The sequence below is a fragment of the Mesitornis unicolor genome, unplaced genomic scaffold (genome assembly GCF_000695765.1).
Source record: "Mesitornis unicolor isolate BGI_N332 unplaced genomic scaffold, ASM69576v1 scaffold8664, whole genome shotgun sequence".
Lineage (NCBI taxonomy): Eukaryota > Metazoa > Chordata > Aves > Mesitornithiformes > Mesitornithidae > Mesitornis > Mesitornis unicolor.
This window is the reverse complement of record NW_010182008.1, coordinates 1-23,499: the sequence shown is the minus strand read 5'-3', so window position 1 is coordinate 23,499 and position 23,499 is coordinate 1. Positions and strand designations below refer to the sequence as shown.

At 44.0% G+C, this 23,499-nt stretch overlaps 1 protein-coding gene across 1 annotated transcript in view; it reads right to left on the bottom strand.

Annotated features, from left to right (window-relative positions):
- The window catches only part of GCN1L1 (GCN1 general control of amino-acid synthesis 1-like 1 (yeast)), a gene marked incomplete at its 5' end in the record, with an annotated part of 42,158 nt that extends 20,667 nt beyond the window's left edge, over positions 1-21,491 (bottom strand). The window contains 30 exons of the mRNA XM_010183616.1: positions 346-416; positions 773-962; positions 1,136-1,263; positions 1,989-2,132; positions 2,627-2,707; positions 2,984-3,165; positions 6,019-6,174; positions 6,662-6,860; positions 7,065-7,178; positions 7,951-8,044; positions 8,219-8,397; positions 8,727-8,851; positions 8,971-9,160; positions 10,090-10,249; positions 10,424-10,499; positions 11,580-11,672; positions 12,440-12,592; positions 14,117-14,290; positions 14,562-14,660; positions 15,064-15,114; positions 15,348-15,476; positions 15,750-15,824; positions 16,249-16,357; positions 16,442-16,510; positions 16,854-16,988; positions 17,072-17,170; positions 17,884-17,992; positions 19,180-19,311; positions 20,689-20,752; positions 21,389-21,491. Of these exons, the coding sequence (XP_010181918.1) occupies positions 346-416; positions 773-962; positions 1,136-1,263; positions 1,989-2,132; positions 2,627-2,707; positions 2,984-3,165; positions 6,019-6,174; positions 6,662-6,860; positions 7,065-7,178; positions 7,951-8,044; positions 8,219-8,397; positions 8,727-8,851; positions 8,971-9,160; positions 10,090-10,249; positions 10,424-10,499; positions 11,580-11,672; positions 12,440-12,592; positions 14,117-14,290; positions 14,562-14,660; positions 15,064-15,114; positions 15,348-15,476; positions 15,750-15,824; positions 16,249-16,357; positions 16,442-16,510; positions 16,854-16,988; positions 17,072-17,170; positions 17,884-17,992; positions 19,180-19,311; positions 20,689-20,752; positions 21,389-21,491 (3,683 nt within the window). The remainder of the gene's footprint in view (positions 1-345; positions 417-772; positions 963-1,135; positions 1,264-1,988; positions 2,133-2,626; positions 2,708-2,983; positions 3,166-6,018; positions 6,175-6,661; positions 6,861-7,064; positions 7,179-7,950; positions 8,045-8,218; positions 8,398-8,726; positions 8,852-8,970; positions 9,161-10,089; positions 10,250-10,423; positions 10,500-11,579; positions 11,673-12,439; positions 12,593-14,116; positions 14,291-14,561; positions 14,661-15,063; positions 15,115-15,347; positions 15,477-15,749; positions 15,825-16,248; positions 16,358-16,441; positions 16,511-16,853; positions 16,989-17,071; positions 17,171-17,883; positions 17,993-19,179; positions 19,312-20,688; positions 20,753-21,388) is intronic.
- Positions 21,492-23,499: the final 2,008 nt, after the last annotated feature.

Here is a 23,499-nt window from a genome sequence, read left to right as displayed (position 1 = left end):
AGAAGAAAGGTAAGTGAAACAAAGGTAGTGAACAAAAGAAAGGTAGTGAACAAAAGTCAGACAATCTGAGTGGGAAAGACTCTGTTCTTATCAGGAGGACACAGAGAAGAAAGCATCCAATATTTTAATGGAACTAAGAGCATTTCAGTTTGGCCTACCCAGTCTGCTTGAGGGGCACAAATAGTCTCTACCAGAAGGAAGCATGAAACCAGCAAGTCAGTACAATGGCATATATTTTGTTCCTTTAACGTTCCCTTATTTTTCCACTGCCTGAACTTCTGAAGAAAAATCTGGAATAATCTGGATGCACAGGAAGTGATGAGATCGATCTGAAGATGACTGTACCTTGCTTCCCACTGGTCAGGCGGTGATTCAGATATCACTCGTCCCAAAGCATCCAAAACTGGAGGTGGCCTCTGCAAGGACAAAAATTCACTCAGGATGCCTTTCCCAAGGACACACATGCAGAGAATACTGTCAGCCACACCTGCAATACCATTTATCCAAGCAGAGACCTAGCTTAAGCTTAGCCTCACCCTGCTCTGCTACAATATTCCTGTATCACCTAAGGCATCTCTTCCACCTGTACAATGCTGCCACTACTGGCTGATAACTTGAGGCTCAAGACTTTAAAGTCTGTGATAAGCTCAAACACAGCAACAGCAGCCTTTATGCACATCCTCAAGACAGACAAAAGGAAAAGTGATTTATAAAAAAGAGAAAATAAAGCCATATCTTGTGCCTGTCAACCCCTTAGGACAAGACTACTTACATACAGCTTCTCCTGGTAAATCTCTGTTAGTTTATTCATGACCTCTGCTGCTTGGTTTCGATACTGAGCTACAGCTCTGGAAAGAGCCTCAGCACCTGCTTGTCTCACTGCCTCTTCATGGTAGATGACATCTTTGATCAGCAGAGAACAGAGGTCAGGCTGCAGCTCCAGACCCATGGACTCCCACAACCTGCAGCACACACACAGAGGTGGTCAATCACCCCTGAGTGAGAGAAGCCACTGCTGTATGCAGTATCGGGGTGACCTAAAGCTGTGGGAGGCAAAGCCCCTGCCAGTGGAGCTCCACAAGGTGAGCAGAAGACAGGTCCCTTTACAGTCCACTCAGCCAGGAAGAACTCTTACCTCTCTGCCAACTTCTGAATCTCATCTTCCACATCAAACTTTACTACCCAAAGGCGACGCAACAGATTCAGTCCGTTCTTCTCATCGCTGTCTGGGGTTGGCAGAACCATTTGTAGCTCCATCAGCCCCTGAGTTAGTTTACAGAAGAATCAGTGCAAGGATCTGATTTCAGAAACAGGCACTTTACAACTCTCAAAACCTTTGCCAAGGCAAGCTTTCAGTGGCTGGAAGTGTCAAAATTCACGTTTGCTTTTGCAGCACGCTGCCAGTGCTCATAAAAGGCTTCCAGTTGCTAATACACGAGATGGTGAAACTCAAGAGTAGTGCTCCCGATGCAGGCTGCAGAGAGGCAACGAGGCCCTAGGTTGTGCTCTGGTGGCTGCAGTCTTTTCTGCTCCTAAGTACAGAGAAGCCAGCTCAGGTGACCTGAGCTGAAATTTGTTCCAGAGCAAAGAAACCAAAGCATCCTTGTTTTTTTTAGTTTCTTTGTCTTATGTTCTCAGAAGCTACCAAGGTTGGAGCTTGCCAAAGACACTGGGCCCAATAAAGACATAGCAATTTTTGACAGCTTCTCTCTTTAAGACTAAGCTCTATGCAATTGCAAATAGAAGGAGTTAAGTTGTTATAATTACACCTGTTTTAACAAAACAAAGGTGTAGATAGACCCAGAGTACTTTTTCTAAGATAAATCTAGCATAAAGAGCATTATTGTTCAGTAGCTACTGTCTCCTCCTGCTGACACGTTGCCCAAGGACTAGCATCACAGCTGAAGCCTCTGTCCATCAGTGCTGGAGAAAATTCACCTTCCAAAACATGAAGGGATGCAGTGCAACCCTGAACAATTCCCACCTACCCTGAGCGCTGCGTCTCGAACATTCATGCATGGAGATTGCAGAGCCTGAAGTAACACATCGATCTCCTCTTGTTCCGCGTAGGCACAGCCGTCCTCCCCACTGCTGCTCGCACACAGGGCGGTCAGCGCATTGGAAGCCAAAACCTAAAATGCCATGAGGATGTATCAGAGATTCCACCGCTGCCTTCTGCTTCTGTGTATTGGGTCAAACCAAGCACAGCGTGGGGGTTGAGGAGAATAAATTCTCAAAGAACAGTGACAAGAGTTGGTGACAAAAATGAGAACTGATGAGTTCAGTCCAACTCTTTGCCTTTTTGTTATTCTTGACCTTTTAGGCATCTCCTCCCTTAGAAGAAAGTTTACTCCTGGTTATTCAGGGGAGCACCTACTAAACTTCTTTGCCAGAGCAAGGATTTAGAAAAGGAATAAAATGGCACCCGTGGAAAACTGAAGAATATGTTTGATGCAATAAAACCCACAAGAAAAAAGATAAAGGCCTTTTATCCCAAGAATACCATAAGCATAGGAGAAAATTGGTAATGTATCAACCACCAGCCTCAGAGACTTAAACCTGGTGGGTTAGATGTTGATAAAGCTTAGGCAGAATCCTGACTGTGGTTATGAAGCCAAGGACTCACCTGCAACCGTGGAGAACCCGTTCCTATCACCTGGGTCAGCAGAACCAGCATGTCCCTCCGGGGCAGCAACTCTGGGCCATTCTGAAAGGCAGGGGGGAGAAAAGGTGTAGAGAGGAAACAAAGCCTTATGTCTTGTGACTCCTAAGTACATTGCCTGTGTATAGCACTCCATATAAAAATCACAATAAAAACCTAAAGCTGGACAGGTAGCGAAAACCTGTGACAGAAAACTATCTTACATTGTTCACTTTAACTTACAGAATTAATCTGCTTTGTCCAGTTTACACGAGCTGTTTTATCCCACGCCTCATCTGAGTAACTGTTGAAGGTCATCTGATCCCTGCAGCTCTTTCTTACCTCATCCACCAGCAACACCTGGCCATTTGCTGATGACCTCAGCTGAGCATGGACTGTTAAGATCTGCAGAATCTTGACTAGAAACTCCTCCTTGTCTTCACTGTCATGAGGTGTCTCAGTCATAACAGTCTTTAGGAGAGGAAAGACTAAGGAAAACGCTGGAGCTGATAATGGGGCAGCACCTGAGAAAAGGAAAAACAATCCTGTTAGCATAGCTGACCCTCTCATGTCTTTGTTGTATAGTATCAGCTAGTGTAAAACATACACCTTGGTAGAGCATCATGGATATGGCCAGCTTCAGCCTTATGTACAAACACGCTAAGTGATCCTAAGTATTTCTATGCCCCTAGAAACACTAGGCTTAAAGGACACTGCCTCATGTGCCTCTAAACTTATCCCATATAGATAAAGTTTAGCCTGTTCAAAGTAGCACATACAGCTGGCCTCTCTTTAGCCTCTACTGCTTTGCCTCTTTGCTTAACAGCAGCAGCAGCACGGCTCCAACAGTGATATCTGGCATTTCAGTGTTAGGTTAATGGTAGCACCTGATGGTCTGAAGGGTCTTTTTCAACCTAAATGATTCTACAATTCTACCTAATGCTGCTGTTGATTGCTACACCAATGAGCAGGCTCTAATTAAAGGCACATTAGGATTTCAAGCTACTTCCAATGCTTCAACAGTGTGAGAATAGACACTGTAAATGAAATCGAAACAACTCAATGGATTAAAGTAGACAAACAGGCAAGACTGATGTTTTTCTATCCTGGAAATACTTTCAGGTGGCAAAGAAGGGACACAAAATCAAAACCACCACACAACTGAAGCTGAAATAAAATCTATTCTTTAAAGTACATTAAGTTTGTGTGTACACTCTGAGAATTAAAATGAACTAAACTTTAAAAAAATATGGCCAATTTTACTTCTGAGCAGGAGGATCCACACAGGGACCTGACATAATTTAACTAATTCACTTTTAACGTTCATTTGTCTCAAAGTATGGGCCCATTTGCCAGCTATATTCCCTTTAAATATTTCCTGCCAACCTAGCTAACCTGTCATTCCAGTCTTCAGCCGTGTTCTCGAGAAGGAGGTTCCTCTAATTCTGGTGCAAGTCTCAACTCCCCTTTTGGATTCCCGTTGTTAAAGATTTTGATCATTTTTGGCTATGGGACATAACAAATGCTTCTCCCAGTCCTCCAGTTAGTCCAGTTAAGCCTCAAGCACTAGACATCTAGGGAAAAGAGTTGCTTTCTACATCCTATCTGTGCTGTCAGAGAATGCCAGATTTCAAATTTCTAAGATGCAGATGAAGAGCACTGCAGATACAACACTGCAGTATTAAGTCAGCTTATGTAGGGCATGGATACTGCAAAAGTAGTTCAAGGGAGAAATATTAAATACCAAACACACTGCGAGCTCCTAACTACTTCACATGAATAGCGTAGGTAAAGCCCCCTCCATTTCTGATGTGAAATTTTCTCGCTGTTTGCTCAGTATCTCTTTGCTTTTACATTTTTCTTTTGCTTTTTTTAAATTATTGGCCAGATATTTTTATGCTCAAGGAACTGTCTCTCTATAGGCAGCAGAGAGAAGAAAGCTTCATCTGAGAAGATATTAACACAGTAGTTGGTACTGACCAATAGGAAAAATATAATAAGATGTCTTGGGATTTGAGCAATAAATGATTAATGTTATCATCCACACCATAATGAGGCATGGTCACGCTTGGGTCTCACAGTAAACTAAGAAACTAACCTCTAGTAAATAACACTGCAGGACTACAATCCAAAGAACTTTGAAAATAAGGAAAAAATCACATGGGAATACAACATGGCTTGTCCAACAAAGTGCTATGGAACCTACTTTGTTTCTCTTGCAGAAGTGGCAATAAAAAAGGATATTCATTTACTGAAGCACTGTAAGAAATACTGAAGGATGAGGGTTGAAAATACTTCCACTACTTTCTGAAAATAAGCCTGAAAATGATTCAAATGTTAATGAACTTGCACTTACTATGGAAATAAATTACATAGTGGAAACACTGAATTATCACTGAGATGAATCACTGAATTATCACAGAAGTGGTGCTCAACACGGTCAATTGCTACTACTCAGCTGTGGAGATCACATGGGCCACAGTCACACAACTGTGGATCTGACTGGCAACGGAACAGTACGAGAACTGAACTGCAGAGGTAAGGGACCAAGGAGAACCCTACATTTCCTTTAAAATATACAAACCATCTACCACAGCAGCTTTTGACTGAGCTTTTTGATTTGATCCAAAGCCCAGATGAACCACCTCTATCACTACAGTACACCAGATGCTCTAAGACAGCCTCCAAAGGAAGCAGACCTACCCTCCCTCCTCTATGCTATTGTCTTCAATGTAGTGGTACAAGTACTTGTGCATCACATTGTGAAGCAGATTCTGGAAGTGATCTAGACTAAAACTAACGCAGTGAAAAAGAATAAAATAAAAAAAAAAATCAAGAAAAAAGGTTCATTTTAACCCACATCATATTCTTGCACTGTAAAAATATTGGTGCTTGCCTTCATCTTAATGCTGCTTTTACAACCGTGCCAGAATAAAATATTCATGAACTGCAGCACTACACAGCAAACAAGCAGAGGCCACAGGCACTTCACTGCTGAGATCACAGATAACAAGCAATTATTTTGTCTTTCTACTTAGTCTCACTGAATCACTTATGCTAAGTGGTGTTGAAAGGTAGGAACTGTCCTTGGCAAAGGTGAGCCTTAATTTCACTGCTATTATTTCTGTATGAACCATTTAAAGAAAAAACACTGTTATTTCATTGCTACACTTACTGTACTTGTAACACCATTTCTACTACTACCTGCACAAAAAACAACTCTTAAGGTTTTTCGTCTCTATGAAGACTTACCTTATTTAAAAAAAAAAAAGAAGAGAAATGAAGTCTCACTATAAAACATTACACAAACCAACAAACCTAAAGCAGCTCACAGAGTTATTGGAGGGTGGGATGAGGTGTGTCAGAAGGATTTTTACCTGGGTCTCCCTTGCCTGTTCGGCTGGGAATGGTATGGGCATGCAGCAAGCTAACAACTCTGTTCAGAGCAGTAGGCAGCTCTTCTTGACACCAGGATTCATCCAATTCACATTCTGGTTTCATCAGGCGCAAGGTCACGTGGCTCACTAAAGTACCTGGTATGAAAGAATAAAGACTCCATAAGAAGACTAAAACCAAACACTTCTTGAGGTAAAAAGTCCCCAGCAACACAGACCTAGGAACTACAACAAAGCTCTGGGCAACAGCCCAGGCTGCACAAGAGGCACAGAGAAGGAAGCACAGGCTCATAGGAGATGGCTTCCTTCACATTAATACGTGTGAGTTACACTCACATCCTCCAAACCCTGTGCAAGGGAGACAATCCCAATCCCACTGTGAGAAGTGCTACTGAGAGGTGGCCACAACGACCAAACAACTCCTTGTCTTCAGACCTAGTCCCACCCACCAGTAGAATCTCTGGGACATCACAGTCATCTTCCTAAGCACTATTTCAGAGTGCTTTTTCCCCTTGGCTGTCTGTGGTACACAGTCATAATCCACAGCTTGTAAGAGCCAAGATTTTCAACTCCCTGACATAAAAATAAAGTGCCCTGTCCTTAAAGAGCAAGTGCAAATACTAACCAAAGGTTTTCAGTCGAGCAGGCATGACACAGGAAGCTAAGGAAAGAAAAGGATCCTTAATCCTTGGAGCTGCCAAAGGTGATCGAAAAAGCGGCAAGAAGGAACGGATGAGACCAGGGATGTACTGAGTTAGACCAGGAGGCTTCCTCTTTATAACAGTGTCCAGGAGTCCTAGGGCTGTTTCCAGTTCATGATCAAGCTGTAAGAGGTCCAATTCAAAAGGTTACCATAAAAACTTCATCAACAACAAAAATTAAAAATCAAGTTGTTAAATCTAATTTCTAATGAAAGAAACAAATAGGTGATTGTCAAATATTCTCCATGCTTCTCCTTTTTTCTTTTATCAAAATCCCTTGAGTCATGGTAGCTGCAGAGCCAGCAAAAAAAGGCCATCAAAACTTACCTCCTTCAGCCGTTTTCTTAATTGAGACTCCCTTTCCAACTGTGCATTCATCAGCTCCTTCTGCTTGCTCGTCAGCTGGACCTCATCCTTTATTCCTTTCTTCTTCTTTATCTCCTGCAATAGAGTGCATGGACATGATTAACCAGGAGCTATTAACAACATCCCCTTAAGTAGGTAGAGAAGAAACTTTAACACATAATTTTTTTCACAATTTATTTTTAAAACAGTATCAAAATATTCTTCTAAGCATCTCTCTCTTTACTGAACATGCAAAATGGAAATCAGCAGGTTGACAACACTTTAGTGTCCCATCAGCAGCATGACATCAGTTTCTCCCACATTTAAATTGGTCACAAATTATGTGATATCATTAAAAAGACCTGTCCAGCTCTTTCTACAGAGGATGTCATCTTCCCCAGAGCAAAGAGAAGTCAACCTTTAATAAAAGAATGCTCTAGTCAACCTGGTACATTCCCCTTCCTTTCACCAAATTCTCTCCCCACCACCACCTACGTGCATTACTCTGGCCAGACTGAACAGAACTGCTGGCTGTCTGCTAGATGGAGACCTATTTAACCACCCTTACTGAAGAACTTACACAGGATACACTAAACAAGGACTGAAAAGAAAAAACAGATACTACCAACTAGTAAGCACACTCACAAACAAGTAGAGTAACACATAAATCGATATAAATACAGACATAAGAGAAAAGAAACTGATACATAGAGATATAAGAGAAGATGACATTCAGGTATTCAAAGTACCTCAGAGAGTCTTCCCCAACAGTGTACACATACGTATGCCAGAAGCCACGCAAGAAAACAGGAGAGATAGTAGTGAAGGTCCTGACACCAGGCTGGCTTTCCTGTTCCCATCAACTCACCTCCTTCAGCTCCAGCTCAATGATTTGTTCCTTGAAGGAATAAGCCTTGTTCTCCCTCTTCATGTTAGCCTTTTTCATACTATCCTGCTGAGCACTGAGAAGGAAAAGCAGAGAAAAAAATCAGCACTGCTCTGGACTAAGATCCAGGCACACAAATCTGGGAACTCCAGTCCAGAAAGAGCATCTGACAAACCCACTCACCCATGCGGTAGATGCCAGCACTAATCACTCTCCAGGTGCACAGAGAAAAGGAATTATAAAGTCTTACCTCTGTATTATAGATTTGTCATACAGTTCTCCCTCTGGTGTTTTCATGATGGCAAATTCCTCTCGAGTAACCTGGCACAGAGCTGGATTCTCCATTGATGCTGAGATAGTGCTGATGAGCAGTGGGAGCACTCTACCAGGTGAAAGCAGAGAGAGAGATCCCACTGCATTCATGGATGACTATAATGAAAACAAAGCAGAAAACACTATCATCAGTACTCCTTGAAATGGTCTCAAAAATATCCCATTGAGGAAGCCCACACTGTGTTCTAATTCCTAATTCCCTGTTCAGTGGGTACTTGAACCTTATCTAGAGCTCTACTCAGTTGCCGCTACACATTCTTCACCCCTTAAATCCCAGCTCCTTTTCACCAGAGACATTCTCTGTGAACCTGCCTTTTACACAGATGTCCTTCCTCACAGACCAGTTAGTACTTAACTCCTCCAGAAAACTCTCCTGTTCCAGAGTATTTCCCAAAACAACCACAAGGAAAGCAGAAGTTTATCACCTGGTTCTCTGGAGTGTAGGCAGTGATCCTGGGTAATATGTCATTCAGGTGCTTGGTAATGAAATCTTTGGGATCTATCTTCATCTTGATGAGGAGAGCTGGCCAAAGACCTGGCTGCACAGCCACTAGCAAGTAGAATAAGCGAGCATAATAAATATGAAGCAGACTGCTAATATAGTGAAACAAAGAAATAAGATTAAAAAACATACATAGGCCATGAGAGTGGTCCTATCCCTTCACTTACCTACAGATGGATGATGGCTCACCAGCAGCATCTCCAGAGCCAGCTTTTCTGGTTCAAAGGAATCCACATCAAGCCCTGCCACACTTGAGATAACACAGAGCACCTCATGAAGGACACGGGGAGGAATGTATGTCTTTCCTAGCTCTGACAGCTCTCCGGACTCCGTCACCAAGACTTCATGGGGCAGAACCTGAGTGGACAATTTGTCATTAACACATCACACCGAGCCTTCCCGAGCCCTGAGCACACCTCCCCACAGTAACACCATACTGAATACCAACAATCAGCTCCCTCTGTCAGTACCAACAACCTTAAGTTTTCCAAGGAAAGAAGGGATAAAGGATAACAGTGGAACCAAAGCAGAGAGATGACAGTGGCAGAAAGACTAAGAATGGAGGACTATACTAGATTTGGCAAGCAGGGGTGAAATAAAACTAAAATGATCATTCTTGGCAAGGAGGACTTTGGAAAAGGTTGAACCAGCTGGCTGGGAACAGTATGCTCAACTTCTGCAGTCTCATTTTATCCAGTATCTTTTAAAAATTACTTTAATCACTCTGTATCTGTGACATGGGAAGACTACAAAGTCCCAGCCTTGGTACCTAATTAATGCAACTTCATCTATTATACAACTTGACACTGGCTTAGCAGCATGACTAATAGCGTAGCACTCATTTTTCTTTTTTATTTTCTTCTTATTTTGATAACAGTTGCTACTAAAGTATTTATATTACATTTGTTTTGAAGAGGCAGCCTGAGCTATAAGCCAGAGTCAATGAACTAGGATACCAAGAAAGGAACTAAGCTCTTGGGTCTTCCAGCAGTGATTGAATTTGGATTAAAAAAAAATAGAAGGACACAGAAAACTGCAGCCTCTTTCACACATAATTTTGGGTAATATGTCTGTTATGTATATAGGGAAGACTAGGCACACCACAGATACTGATACAGTAATATGCAGTAATCTACTAACAAGTGGCTTTCTAGGAGATCATACAGCTGGAACTGAATCATCTTCATATCACGCTGTATGGTAACACTAACAGCAGACCTAGGGTAAGGGAGTGACAGGCAGCACTCAAACAACTGGCTAAGCAGAGACCACACTTCTTGACTCACCTTATGAGAGCTGAGAACGACTTTCAGCTCCTCCAAGAGCCCATAGGCCAGTTTGTACCCTCCCAGAGAGACCAAGAGCTTCTTAACTGTTTGATGGGCCTGTCTTCGAACATGCCAGGTCCGACTCAGCAGTACTGCAACAAGGGCACGGTGATACTGCCTGAAAAGAGAGAAATAAGCAGATTTAGCAAGGGAGGCAGCTCTGCAAACCAACCAGACACAAAAGCACAGGGTTCAACATTTTGTGCAAAGACCCAAGCCCACCCTCTCCACCACCCGCTTTAATATTCAGGGATCAAACGCAGGTCAGTGGCAGCAAGAGCTGGCTACGTACTGAACTTTACTTTCAGGCAACCGTTGTGCATGATCCAAGAGAAGGCGCTCCGTCAGCTGCAGCACTGTACACATCGCTGCGGGAAAAGGCAAACATTTAAAATAGCACAAGAATTCATAAGGAAACAGATTTTTACCTGAAAACAAAGAGCAAGCAGGACACATTAAAATAGCTACCCAAAACAAGCCTTTAAATAATCTTCTCGGTGAAGCTAGAGACAAATCCAACTCAGAGCTGCCAAGGCTGGAAACAGAACCATGACTTCACAGCAATGTTGTCAGCTGGATCCCAGCAGAATTTTTCTGACCACTATGTGTGACCTATTCTTGTCTAAGTCAACAAAGCAAAGCAAACGATGAACACAATGCTCACTGCATCGATACTGTTAATTCCTGAGCACCGCCAAAACATCAGTGACAATGAAACGTACACTGAATTCACACACAAGTGTGCAATGCTACTTGAACAGCAGCCTCGGTATTTTATCTCGTACCACCTTCTGAGCTTCAATTCCCACTAGGCCCTTTGGTTTGCATATCAATATTCAACCATATCATAAAAGCAGAAAGCCCTGAGACATGGGATGGGTTATAATCCACACTGGAGGATCTGATAGTCCGGGGATGTTAAGCATGTCAGCTGGATGTTTTCCCTTCAATAACCAGTAACAGCTCATCTTTTAATTAAAAAAAAAAACCAAAACAGAGCATAGATAGACTAATTTACAAGCCAAATTATTTTCTGTTATTACTCTTCCGCCACAGATCTTAAGTTTTTCACCTATGTGTTTTCTTCTCCAGCCTTATTTTACTTTTTCCCCCCACCTTCTTAATTTTAGGCTTCTTCATGTCTCTGTACTTACTTACAAACTGGGACACCACATAGACACATTTTGCATTGGAAAGACTTTTACAGAATATACAGATTTGGAATTGTAAATGTTTGGTACCTCAGGTTCATTAGAAGTAAATTAATCCACTGTCAAACTTGGACTACAATTAATCTGGATGTGTTTCTGAAAGAGCACACTGCCCATTTTAATCTGAAACTGGATCCTCCAAGGATCACAGAACAGGGCTAACAGCAACAGTATCTCTAATAGTTACCATGTAACAGAGTTAAACAGCAACTGGATACACAATAACTGACAATTTACCTTCCTCTGATGCAGACTGCAAGAACTTCTCAGATGTGAAAATCTGCTTTTTCTCATCCAGAATCAGCTGCCAGAAACCACTCAGTTTAGACTCTGACAGGAAAAGAACAGATGTTTATCAAGGATGTTTCAAAAAATGTCAGAACTCACCAGTATACATAACATACAGTAGAATTCTGTCTCCTGCAATCACTCAATTTATTTCTAGCTTTACGTTTCCTCAGTTATAAAGCCTCTAACCTCTCTCATTCAGAACTATAAACATGCTCAAAAAACACCTGCTGCAAAAAAAACCTATTTCTCTTACACTTGTGAAATGTAAAGTCTGTTTCACCTTAGTCTTTCATAGGGCAACCTATCCTAAAAATGAAGGAAAGGAGGAAACTGCTGTGGTGCTTTTGATAGACAGAACACACCTGGATTTTATACCCTGGCAGATGTATGAACTCGGCCACTTCCTGTAATATCCTCTAATAGCAGGCAGAATTCCAGTCCTCACGCTTTCCAAAAATGGTTTGTAAAAATACTACACAAATAACAAGCAAGTAATACTTTTAATGTATCAGCCAAGTCCTAGCACATAACATCTGGGTGAATGTTTTCTGTCAGAATAAAGAGGAATACTGCCCTAAGTGAATGGAAGCTGGAATTTGCAAAGCCACAGAGGAGCAAGAGTTCTTCACTGACATAAGTGAGAGAGATGGGAATAAATCTTTCCTTAGTTTCCTAAAGGGCAATGATTCTCTATGCAGAAACAGTACACAGATAAAGGAATAGTATCTCGTGCACACTGGTAAGAAAAGGTGTTAAGCCTCAGAACCTGCTTATACTGCATTCTATTAGATGTTTTGTGACCTTACCAGTTTGTCCCTCAATTACAGACATCCTGCAGATCAACAAAGCTGCAGCAACTCCTTCTGTTACCACGGGAACCTGAGTACTTTGAGATGCTGCTTTTTCTACTGTCTGGATGAGCATTGGCAGCAACTCCATTCCCTGTAATAATGTGTCACCTGAGGAGACAGAAAGAGACAAGTTACAAAACAACAGGGTCCTTCACACCACAAAGGTATCAGTGGTCCTTCTGTTGTCACGAGACAAGGGAAGGAACCAGATACAGACTGCAAAGACAATCTCCCAGAGTATTTGGCACTCACTACTATCATTAAACTTTAACTATGAAAAGCTAGATGATAACCACTTTAGTCCTTTCCTCACAGATAAAACAGTCCCATGTAACACGAGTTTTTGTTCATGGGATGCAAAAGAAAACATTCATTCAGTTAAAGGAATTGGTTCAAATCGCAGGAAGTCTGACTTCAGAGATAATGTTTCACTGAGAAAGGGAATGTAAATTCCTGGCAAGCCACAACCAGTTGTTCCACTCCAAACACTGACAGTTCAAGGAATCCCACTGATCCGCGACCCTCGCTTCCACAGAAACTGAGCTAGGTGCTCCCGGTATTTCCAGAAGCAACATCTCACACACAATACTGAAAAAGTAAAGAAAAGACTTTGTGATTTTCTACATTAAGTATTTGCAGGTAGCGTTTTAACTATAAACTCATAAGAGTTAGAATCACTATTTTCTTTATGTCCCAGTTGGACGGGTCACCAAGTGTGACAAAGGAACAGCAGTCAGCATTCCAGTGCTGAGTAAACTATTTTGGAGTATGGATGTCCTAGGCCCTGATCCCCTGAGCAGCTGCACACATCACACACAAGTAAGCCCCATGCCCGCGACAAGCATGAGCAACTTCAGGTTTGCCATACTGACGTCTCTGAAAGGACGGCCATCCTGTGACACTTAACGAGTAAGTGGTTTTTTTCAGCCCTATGATAGCACAGAAATTCCTAGTAGCTATAACAGAAAACTGTAGAATTACAATTTCACTCATATTCATGTTAAGAAAGCGACAGCTGACGCACTGTACCTACACAATACAGTGAGTTATTGACCTCTTCAGCAAATGTGAACTATCCTTCTGATTCACATCGTACCAACAAGAAAGGGGGATCTCACATACAGGCACAAGACTGATCAGGTGTTGACCCATGTATGAAATGCCAAAGTCAGAGAGGGTAAGAAGTGAATCTCAAAAGGATCACCAGAAGTTCAGAATTTCTGTAGATCTTAGTATCAAACACACAAGATTATTATTTTTTTAAAGCCTCCAAGAGCCAAAGCTCAGGACCCCAGTGTGCTGAGCACTATATAAAACAAATGCATGGTCCATGAGCCAGAAACTTTACAAGTAAATATAAGACAAAAATAAAGCAAGCAAAAATTACTTTGGGAGTATATGAAAATAAAACACAAAGGACAGTGATGCTAGTTATACAAGGAGATAAACCATCGTTATAAACTTGAAGGCAAAAGAAAGTTTAAGGAGAAATACAAAGGTCAGAAGACAAATATTGTTACAAAATCTTTCTTAATGCACACAGCTATCTAGTTGTGTCAGAAGTACAAAAGTTGATTACCCTTCTCCTAAGCCACATAGTCAAGTGAGTTATGAATCTCTGTGCAGTTTTACCTTTGAAAGAGGCCAGCATGCACTGCAGGTAGGCATGTCTCACAGCTGAAGTAGAGGTTTTGAGGCTGAAGACTTTCTTTAGCCATTCTATCAACTTCTTAGGAACTTCTGTGGTGAACCGAACACACCAAAGAGCCAGGACAGAGACTGCATGAACCAGCGTGCCTTCATGGACTAGGAAGTAACACAGAGCTCTCATCAGTGCAGCAATTGCATAAAACACAGGAACACAGAAGGCAGGTAACATCAGGAGGAGAAAGGAAAAGAATGCACATACTTCTAAGAGACAGCACTGTCTCCACAGAGCCACTCATCAAAACAAGGCAATGGATTTTATAACACAACAGGCGAGAACCTGGGTTTATCCTGAATAACAGGTCACATGAAAATCCTGCTCAAAATGAAAGCAGCTTAGCAAATCCAGAACAAAGGCAAAAGGTCTCACCTTCTTGTTGCAGAAAAGGGATGAAAAGCTCAGCCACCGTTCCAGACAGAGCTTGGCTGGAGGATCCAGAAACGACATGGTGACTAAGGCTGCCAATCCCTGAAAGGGCAGAACTCTCTCGTTAGTTCCCAAACTACCAGCAGGTGCTGCAAAATCTAAAAACAGTCAAGAAGGACCCTTCATATTTCAATCCTTGCACAGACATTTCTCTCTCGTCACCACATCTGGATGTCACATCCACCACGTACAAACACTGCAGGACATCTGCCTTCATTTTTACTCAGGATATAGTCATAAAACATTTTAGCCTGCCAGCCAGTTATTTCCTTTGAAGAGAAAGTCAAGAACTGGCACGTGGTATCCAGCATCCTCTGTGACATTAACCACAGCCAATTTGGAATGACAGGCAGGGAATGCTAAAGGTTTAAATACACATCCCTTTCATTCAGCCTTCTGCTGAATTTCCTCCACCAGAGAAGTTGCTTTCTTCTAGGATCCTCACCTGAAAGGACACTCATCTTCTGAGCAACAACTGTCAGCTTCCCTTCTGAGCCTGCCAACAAGAAACAAATGGGTGATGGCTTAATCACAGACAGATAACAGCTATGTGCTGCATCAAGAATCTTCTCTAAAAATATAAAAGTTCGCCCCACTACCTCCAATCCAGGTTGAACCTCCCCACTCCACACAGGCAGCTAAAGACAACAGACGTCACACTACACAAAAAACTCACTGAGGGTGGCAAATCTTTATTCACCTCCACTGCTTACCATACAATTTACTCACCCCCTAGGATGGCAAAAAGGTGTCTGGCCAGCGACTCCACAGCCGAAGGATCACTGCACTGTCGAGCCAAGTTCTTTAATGCCACAACTGCTTCATCCATCAATTGCACGCTGTTGGATTTCAGATGACCTAGAAAATAATGCACAAGCTAAGAACTCCTTACTACAAACTCCATAAAATCAGCAAGACAAGGACACATCTTCACATGTGGCTTGACTCAGTTTCTGGAACCATCTCGTGAACTACTCCAGTTCCAAGCTACAGCATCATTCTCCCTCCCACATAAAACAACCTCTCTTTACCACTAATCAAGCTGTTTGAGACACAACCAGGATGTTGAAGAAAGCTGAAGAAAGCGTTATTCTGAATCCATCATTCCCTCCAGAAGTTAAGAGTACTTACTGGCCAGTCCTTTCACAATGTCTAGAGCATACTGGCTGAGATCCAGGTTCACAGACACGAGCAAGCAAGAGATTGCTGAGGACAGAAGAGATAACAGCGTATTACATTTTGTTAGGTTACTGGTTTTAGTATTTAAATACACCCTTCCCCACAGCTCACATCAAAAGCAAACAGGGTCAGCAAGAAGCGGGAAGAAAAAAACCACTGAAATTGATGCCCAAAGAACAGATTAATTCAGGATTATTCTTAGCCCTCAGCTGTGAAATTCTGTCCTCAGTGCACACAGTAGCTATCACATGCCCAGACACTTGGGATCACACCACAAACATTGCTTCCCCTCATCCAGTCCTTAGATGTCAGACAATCCTGCTGCCTGCACTCACAGGACCAAAAGATACAATCCAGAGATTGTCCAGAGACAATCCCCCCACAACTCCAGATCTCTGAGGAACAACTGGCCGTGCTCTTTGACAGAGCAATGCAGAGGGATGACACTCACTTTCAATTACGTTCTCAGGACTCCGTAGCAGGGATTTCTGCAGAGTTGGCAAAACTAAGTCCTTAAATTCAGCATGAGACATGTATCGAAGAATTGGGGAACAGCTGTCCTGCAAAGGGAACAAAGTGCTCAGCACAGCAGCGGATGCTGCGCATACAACAAAAGCACAAACAGCTCTGTAACAACGGCTCACCAGCACGTGCTTCTGAGGCTTCGTCTTGCTCATCAGGATGGTCTTCAAGTAGAAATCCAGAAGAGCGCTCTGAACAAGCAGAAACACCAGATTACAGCCACGCTGCAACCTATACGCAGCTCCCCAGCCACCATCAGGAAGCCAGGCTTGACACTCCACCCCATTCTCCTCCAGAAGGCAGCCCTATCCACTGAGCAGAAGCTTTGCTCCCATTCTCACAGACGACAGCCAAGCAGAGAGCAGTGCTCTCTGCTCTGCCCTTCGCCCAACACTCAAAAGGCACTGAGAGCTAAACACTGCCTTCCATTCCTGCATCAGGGGAGAAGGCACCCCACTCCTCCCTGGTGAGAAGTGACACTACTTATTACACACAAAAAAAATAAAGACAAAAAATGCAGTACAACAGATCTACCTTGTATCGTTTAATAATATCCATTTCTTTCTGCGCTGTGCAAAACTGCACCACAAGTCCCAGCATTGCAGCATAACTCTGGTTTGATTCAAGACTGAGAATGACAGACAGGTATTGATCCACCAGATCGTGGTTCTGAAGAGGAAAAAAACCAAGGCACATTAACACAACAGAACCCAGAACAGCTATTGAATATGGTCACGTAAGGCACACATCACCTCTTTCCACAGTCTGTTCAACTTCTTCACGGCCCCAGCCACCGCCTGCTTATGAGAACCTCCCAGGACTTCCAAAAGGAGCAAACACTGAACCTCCACCTGCCGAGGGAAACAGCCGAGAAAACCTTCATGTACCTGCTACTCAGAGAGCTCGTTTCAAACCACACATGTCAGATGCCGGTGATCAGCTGTCTCTGCTTAGGAAAAAAGTCCTTAGTTCACCTAAGCTCCTCCAACATGCTGCCATTGCTTTCGTCCCACACACATCCCCTTGCAGAACCACGCGTAGCGGTTCTGGAAACTCTGACTTTGACAACAGCACTTTACACCAGATTACATTTCTTCTTAAAGCGTGTTCCAGCTCTATTCCAAGGTGCTATCAGCACCTGCTATCGCAGGTTCAGGTCATTAAGGTAGGTAAAAAGGCGGCAAAAAGCTACTTGGTAATGTATGAAAGAATATCACATGCGACTGCTTCAAGGGAGGCACAAGGAATTCACACCATGCTGCAGACTGCACCTTGGAGACACAGCTAGCACAGCTAGTCTAGAAACACTGCATACACCACAGCACGCAGAGCACCTCTGCACAGGTGCAAGAGTGCCCCACACCTTTATACACCACCTGCTTTCTCCACCAGAATAGGAGAGATCAAAATACACCAGAAAGCAAAAAAGACTGCCATGTAAACCTGGATTTCAACATGACATTATCAGTTCAGAATTATTTGTGGTGTTTCAGCAACTTAAAGACATTAGAAATATTTAAATCTTTATCTCCAAAGATATTTCTGCAAACCAAGAGGAACCTACCAGTTTTTTCCATGTTTCTCCCTGCCTCTTGTCAGGCGTTGGAAAGACTGTGCGTACAAGCAGGCATGTCCAGGAGAGTGCCAGGAGAGCTGCAGATCCACTGCTCTTACTGTCATACAAACAGGAGAAGGAGGTAAATCTACAGCTCCCAGTATGTAACTTACACCTGCTAGTCCACAACAGACCCATCTTTACCCAAGTCAGAACGCCACCTTATCAGTGAGGCAATTTATCACAGAAAAATACAGCTAAAGTCTTAGCTTTTAAAGGAAACAGGCATCAGAAGCTGCGTTTCAGCTCCTCAAAACTTCTGAAATGGCACAAAAGAGGCTAAATCTCGCCTGCTGGGACTGAAAAACCTTAGCAGAAGACAGATCATTTTCAGATCTTCCCAGCAGCATTACAGAAATGAGAGTTAAATACTTTGCCAACTGAGAGTGCCCAAAAAGTGACTCAAGCTTTCTCATCTGCTGCTCATCTTTACTGTCAGAGCTTCCCAGGCTCAGACTGCCAAATTGTTTCTCAGCTTACACTCCCTCCTGGCATGCTGCTCGGTTCTGGTTTCTGCTAACTCTCACCTCCTCCCTCCATTCCAGAGAACGGATCCCACCTCACAGCTCCCTGAGGATCCTCACCCCATTTTGATCTCTACCTCAGAGTGAAAGAAGGTAGCAAGTGTCCTTGCACAAGGTCAGCCACTGCGACTGAAGGACAAATAGCGTATCACTGCAAGCCTTTACACCAAGATCAGACATTTTTCCTAAAGCTCCACTTCTGTTCAGCCATGGAGGCATTGCAGGACGACACTCTTGGGGCTCCATCAGCTGAACAATACCCTAAGCCACCTTTTGGAACCATCAGTGTTTCCAGAAGCTACCACAGTAGAAGAGCTGTGTGTTTCTCAGCTCAGCTTCAAATTTCATTATCTCCCCTTGTCGATGAGAAGGTCTTGGATTCCACCAGCCGAACACCAGATGGACAAGGAAATCCCCTTTAGCAATCATTTTGGAGACTGTTTCTTGATAAAAGAGTTTGCTCCTCGTCTCTTTGCTCCTCAGACTCAAAGGTGAACAAAGGCAAAACCGTAACTCAGACCCAATCCACCAGCACTAATACCACCATATCTTCTGCTTTCCCAGGAGACATGGAAGATGTAAGTGAGGAAGATCTGAAGAGGCATTAACAGCTTTGTCTCTAAAGCTTTCTAACACCTCTGGCAAGCAGCAGCAGCAGAATCATTCTGAACACAAGAGCAACTCAGAAATGTGCTTCCACACAAAGCAACTTATCCAGCACCTGGGAACTCCAGCCTTGCCGCTGATCCCTGAAGACTGAAGTGACTGCAGAAGGTTTTTTGCTGTTGCATCTGGCTGGGATTCTGCGAGCTGCTGAAGCGCCAGCTGCAGGGCTCTGCGGGACGCTGCATCGCTGGAACAAAAAACATATCACAGTGAACATTATAAATCCTGCCAACTTTACACACATTACTACACTTGCACTGCAAAGGACTCTGCTTTCCTATTTCAGCAGACAAGCTAACAGTTATTTTATTCTTGCAGTTCTAAGAAGTGGAGAAGTTTCTGGCAGAAAGCTCCATTCCCATCCCCGCTGACAGAAGTTATGCTGAGGCTGTCCGGCAGGTTGCAGAAGAAAACACAGATTTAATCCAATCTTTGCCGGGAGGAGTGGCTGACACTTCAGAGGGCTGTGCTGCCACTCAGCGTGACCTGGACAGGCTGGAGAGTTGGGCGGGGAAAAAAACATAATGAAATTCAATAAGGGCAAGCGTAGAGTACTGCGTCTGGGGAAGAACAACCCCATGGGTCAGTACAGCATGGGGGTGACCTGCTAGAGAGCAGCTCAGGGTAATAGGACCTGGGGGTCCTGGTGGCCAGCAGGATGACCATGAGCCAGCACTGTGCCCTTGTGGCCAAGAAGGCCAATGGCATCCTGGGGTGTATCAGGAGAGGTTGTTGGAGGTCAGAGAGGTTCTCCTCCCCCTCTACTCTGCCCTGGTCAGACCACATCTGGAATATTGCATCCAGTTCTGGGCCCTCAGTTCAAGGACAAGGAAGTACTGGAGAGAGTCCAGCACACAGACACTGAGTTAATGAGGGGACTGGAGCATCTCCCATATGAGGAGAAGCTGAGACAGCTGGGTCTATTTAGCCTGGAGAAGAGGAGACTGAGGGGGAACCTCATTGATGCTCATCAGTATCTAAAGGGTGGGGGTCAGGAGGATGGGACCAGACTCTTGTCAGTTGTGCAAAGCAAAAGGACAAGGGACAATGGTCACAAACTGGAACACAGGAGTCTCAACTTAAACATAAGAAAAAACTTCTTCACTGTGAGGGTACCAGATCCCTGGCCCAGGCTGCCCAGAGAGGTTGTGGAGTCTCCTTCTCTGGACACATTCAAAACCTGCCTGGACGTGTTCCTGTGTGACCTGGTCTGGGTGATCCTGCTCTGGCAGGGGTTGGACTGGGTGATCTCCAGAGGTCCCTTCCAATCCCCACCAGTCTGTGACTCTGTAAAAAAGTGTCTAAAGATGTCTAAAATACACCTTAGACTTGCTCCAGAGGGACACAGGAATTGAAAAATCATAGGCAAAACACAAGGTAAGGGTTGTAAAACTATCCAATGTCAAGCCTAACCTGAGAGCTGACTACCAGACAGCATCTTCCAGTGTCACACACAGCTATGTGGCACTGCATGCTAACATTTCCAGATGCCCCACACTGGTTCAACTAATACATAAATACTAATAGATTAAATAGCACAGCCTTTCCACATCAATTTACTCACCGGTATCGATGCAGAGTAAGGCAGAAGAGCTTGCAGAGGCCTTTCACTGCACCCTCTGGAAGATCTGTAACAGATTGTATTTCAAAATATTTCTTCGTAAATCGATGAGCTCTTTAACACAAACATGATTCACTTCACAACTGAAACTGTGAACTGCTCACATCTGTGAAGTGACTTGCAAGGATCATAGTAAAAGTTCTCTCTTTTCATACATTTCACGCATATTTTTTAAAATAATGGCAAAACTGGAACATGTGCACAGTCATCTTCAGAAAATGAGAAAAATAAAAAGACTTTTAAAAATCTCTTCCAACTGTTTTATTAACACTATCTAAAATCTTACATGGCCTCCCGCTCTCTACACAGATATAAATATGTGTGTGTGTATAAATATGCCATGAATCATTACAAAACGAAGCTAAAAGTCAAGAGAGAAACAGGCAACTGATACACTAATGAAAAATTAAAACACACAATGCTACAGCTACTAACTGGAAAAAGCACACACGCCAATAACCAGAGTTCTGTTTGACCTGCACCACCACCCTTAGAATTAGCTCTGTCAGAAAGCAGACACTCTAAACACTGCCAGCCCCCTCTCCCAAGAAACTACCCCTCCAACTCCACACAGGCTTTGGAGCTAAACGTGTTAATCTTCTCCTCCACCCTGGTGATGCGAACGGTGCCCCAGAGCTGTTACCTTTCCCAGAAATGCATTTTCCCAGCTCGCCGAGGATCTCTCGCCGTTCCTTCACGCTGGCTGTAGTGACCTTCACCGCAAACCGCTTCAGCGTGTCAGAAATCTGAAACCACAGAGGGAGAAAGCCATCAGACTGCCTTCCATATCAACGCACACAACACAAAACCAGGGCAAGCAAAACCAGCATCTGCCGCCACACGACCTCTTAGTGACCAAACGTGGCCACTCGTGGTCTTATCTGCTGGGGCAGGGGTCCCGGTACAGCATACAGCACGAAACTCAGCGAGCTCCCCCGTGGCTGAAGGACGGCTGCTTCCTGTCCTTAACTGTGTCCCTGTCAGGGCACTCCAAAACACACATTTACCCCTCTAGAAGCAGGACTGGCAGTAAGATCAATAGCCACGGGTACAGGACCTTTAAAAGCACTGCAAAAAAAGAAAAAGCACTTCAAGAATGCCAAGGTGCTTTTCGGGGTACATTATCTCCCCTAAAACCTGCACACTCCTGGAGGGGACTTCTAACTGCAGACAAGCCAGGGCTGACTGCAAGCGCGCATCCTGAAAAACCGATCTGTGGTTTCAGGCTGTCAAGAGTTGTGAAATCCTGAACACAGGACCAGCAAGAGAGCGAACCGCTCACAGTGACTCTTCTGAAGAATTAACAGGCACACCACAGGGATTTTCTGAGCTGGACTTGCCACAGTACAAAAGGTTGTGTCTCGCTATCAACCACCTGCCGTGCGCTATCAGCAGCGCCCAAGGTCACCCAAGCAAAACGAAAACCCACATCACACAGCTGAACGTTTTTCTCCTGTCTGCGCTACCGTGTGCCTGGATCTGCCAGCAGGACGGGACCCAGACCGCTCTCCAAGTTTAACTGCTGCAAACAGCTTGTTTCAGTTTTCAAATGGCAGCGAGGCCCTTGGATACATCATCCGAAAAGGCCATAAAGAAGTTTAAGCTCTCAGCAACCTGCTGCTCCAACCACTGAACCCATTTTCCAAGTTCTGCAAGATATACAAGACAAAAGACTTTGGGTGGGCTGAACAGGGCTCAGCCAGGTCTGCACTCATGGATCTTTCTGCATTTACACAAACCAAAACACAGCTCTCCAGGAAAGGCTTTTAAAATTCAGCTCCTAAACTGAGCAACTTTATATCTTAATAATAATAACCACCTTTAGGAAGGGCAGAAAACAAGCATGCCTTTAGAAACTCCTCAAAACTGTTCCTTCCCCCTTCAGACAGAACTCCACCAGTTTTGCCACGAGTCTTTTTCTAAGCACAAGAAACCTGGCAACTGAGAACCGGCTCTTGCCACCACCCTGCTCAAGAGCTGCTCTCAGTGACACCTTTTTGTGACGCACAGGAAGGGTAACCCTGCACAGCAGCTGCCTGGGATTTCGAGGGCATCCACACCTCCCTGACCCTGTGACCACCTCACACCCCAAGCTCTCCCTAAAACCTGGCTGAAAGCTGGGCTGCTCCCCAGAACAGGAGGGCAATAGGGTACAGGTCAGCCTGCGGAGGAGGACCAGAACCGACAGAACAAGCTGCCATTCCAGAGCTCGTCTTCTTTCAGACCTTTCAATTACATGAGCTCATCACACGCAAACTCAAACCAAGCTGCACTTACTCATGCTGCTTAATCACAAGCAGGGAGACGTACAGACACGAAAAACACATTAAAATGATTCCAATACCCTAGAAATTAGAAGCATAAATCATGTATAACACTACAGCAGCTCAGTGACTACACAAACAGCTGCGACCCCCTGCTCTCCACAGAAGAGCCACGGGGACAGGCTTCACCCATTTGCTTTATTATTTATCTATTTATTATGTATAGGCACACATGTCACAATGTTAGAACGAAAGAAACGCTGCTGCAAACATACAAAGACCAAACACGGTATTTGCACTAGGAAAGACCTGACCCTGAGAAGGCTGAGAACATCCCAACCTAAGGCACTAAGCTGGAGGAAAAAGCGACCCCCGGCTGCTCGGGCACTCGGGGGCAGCTACGTTCCGGCAAGCCCCGCTCCGCAGCCGAGAGCGGGTACAACGCTCGGGTTCTCCCTTTTTGAACGGGACACCCGGGACTCCCGGCAGC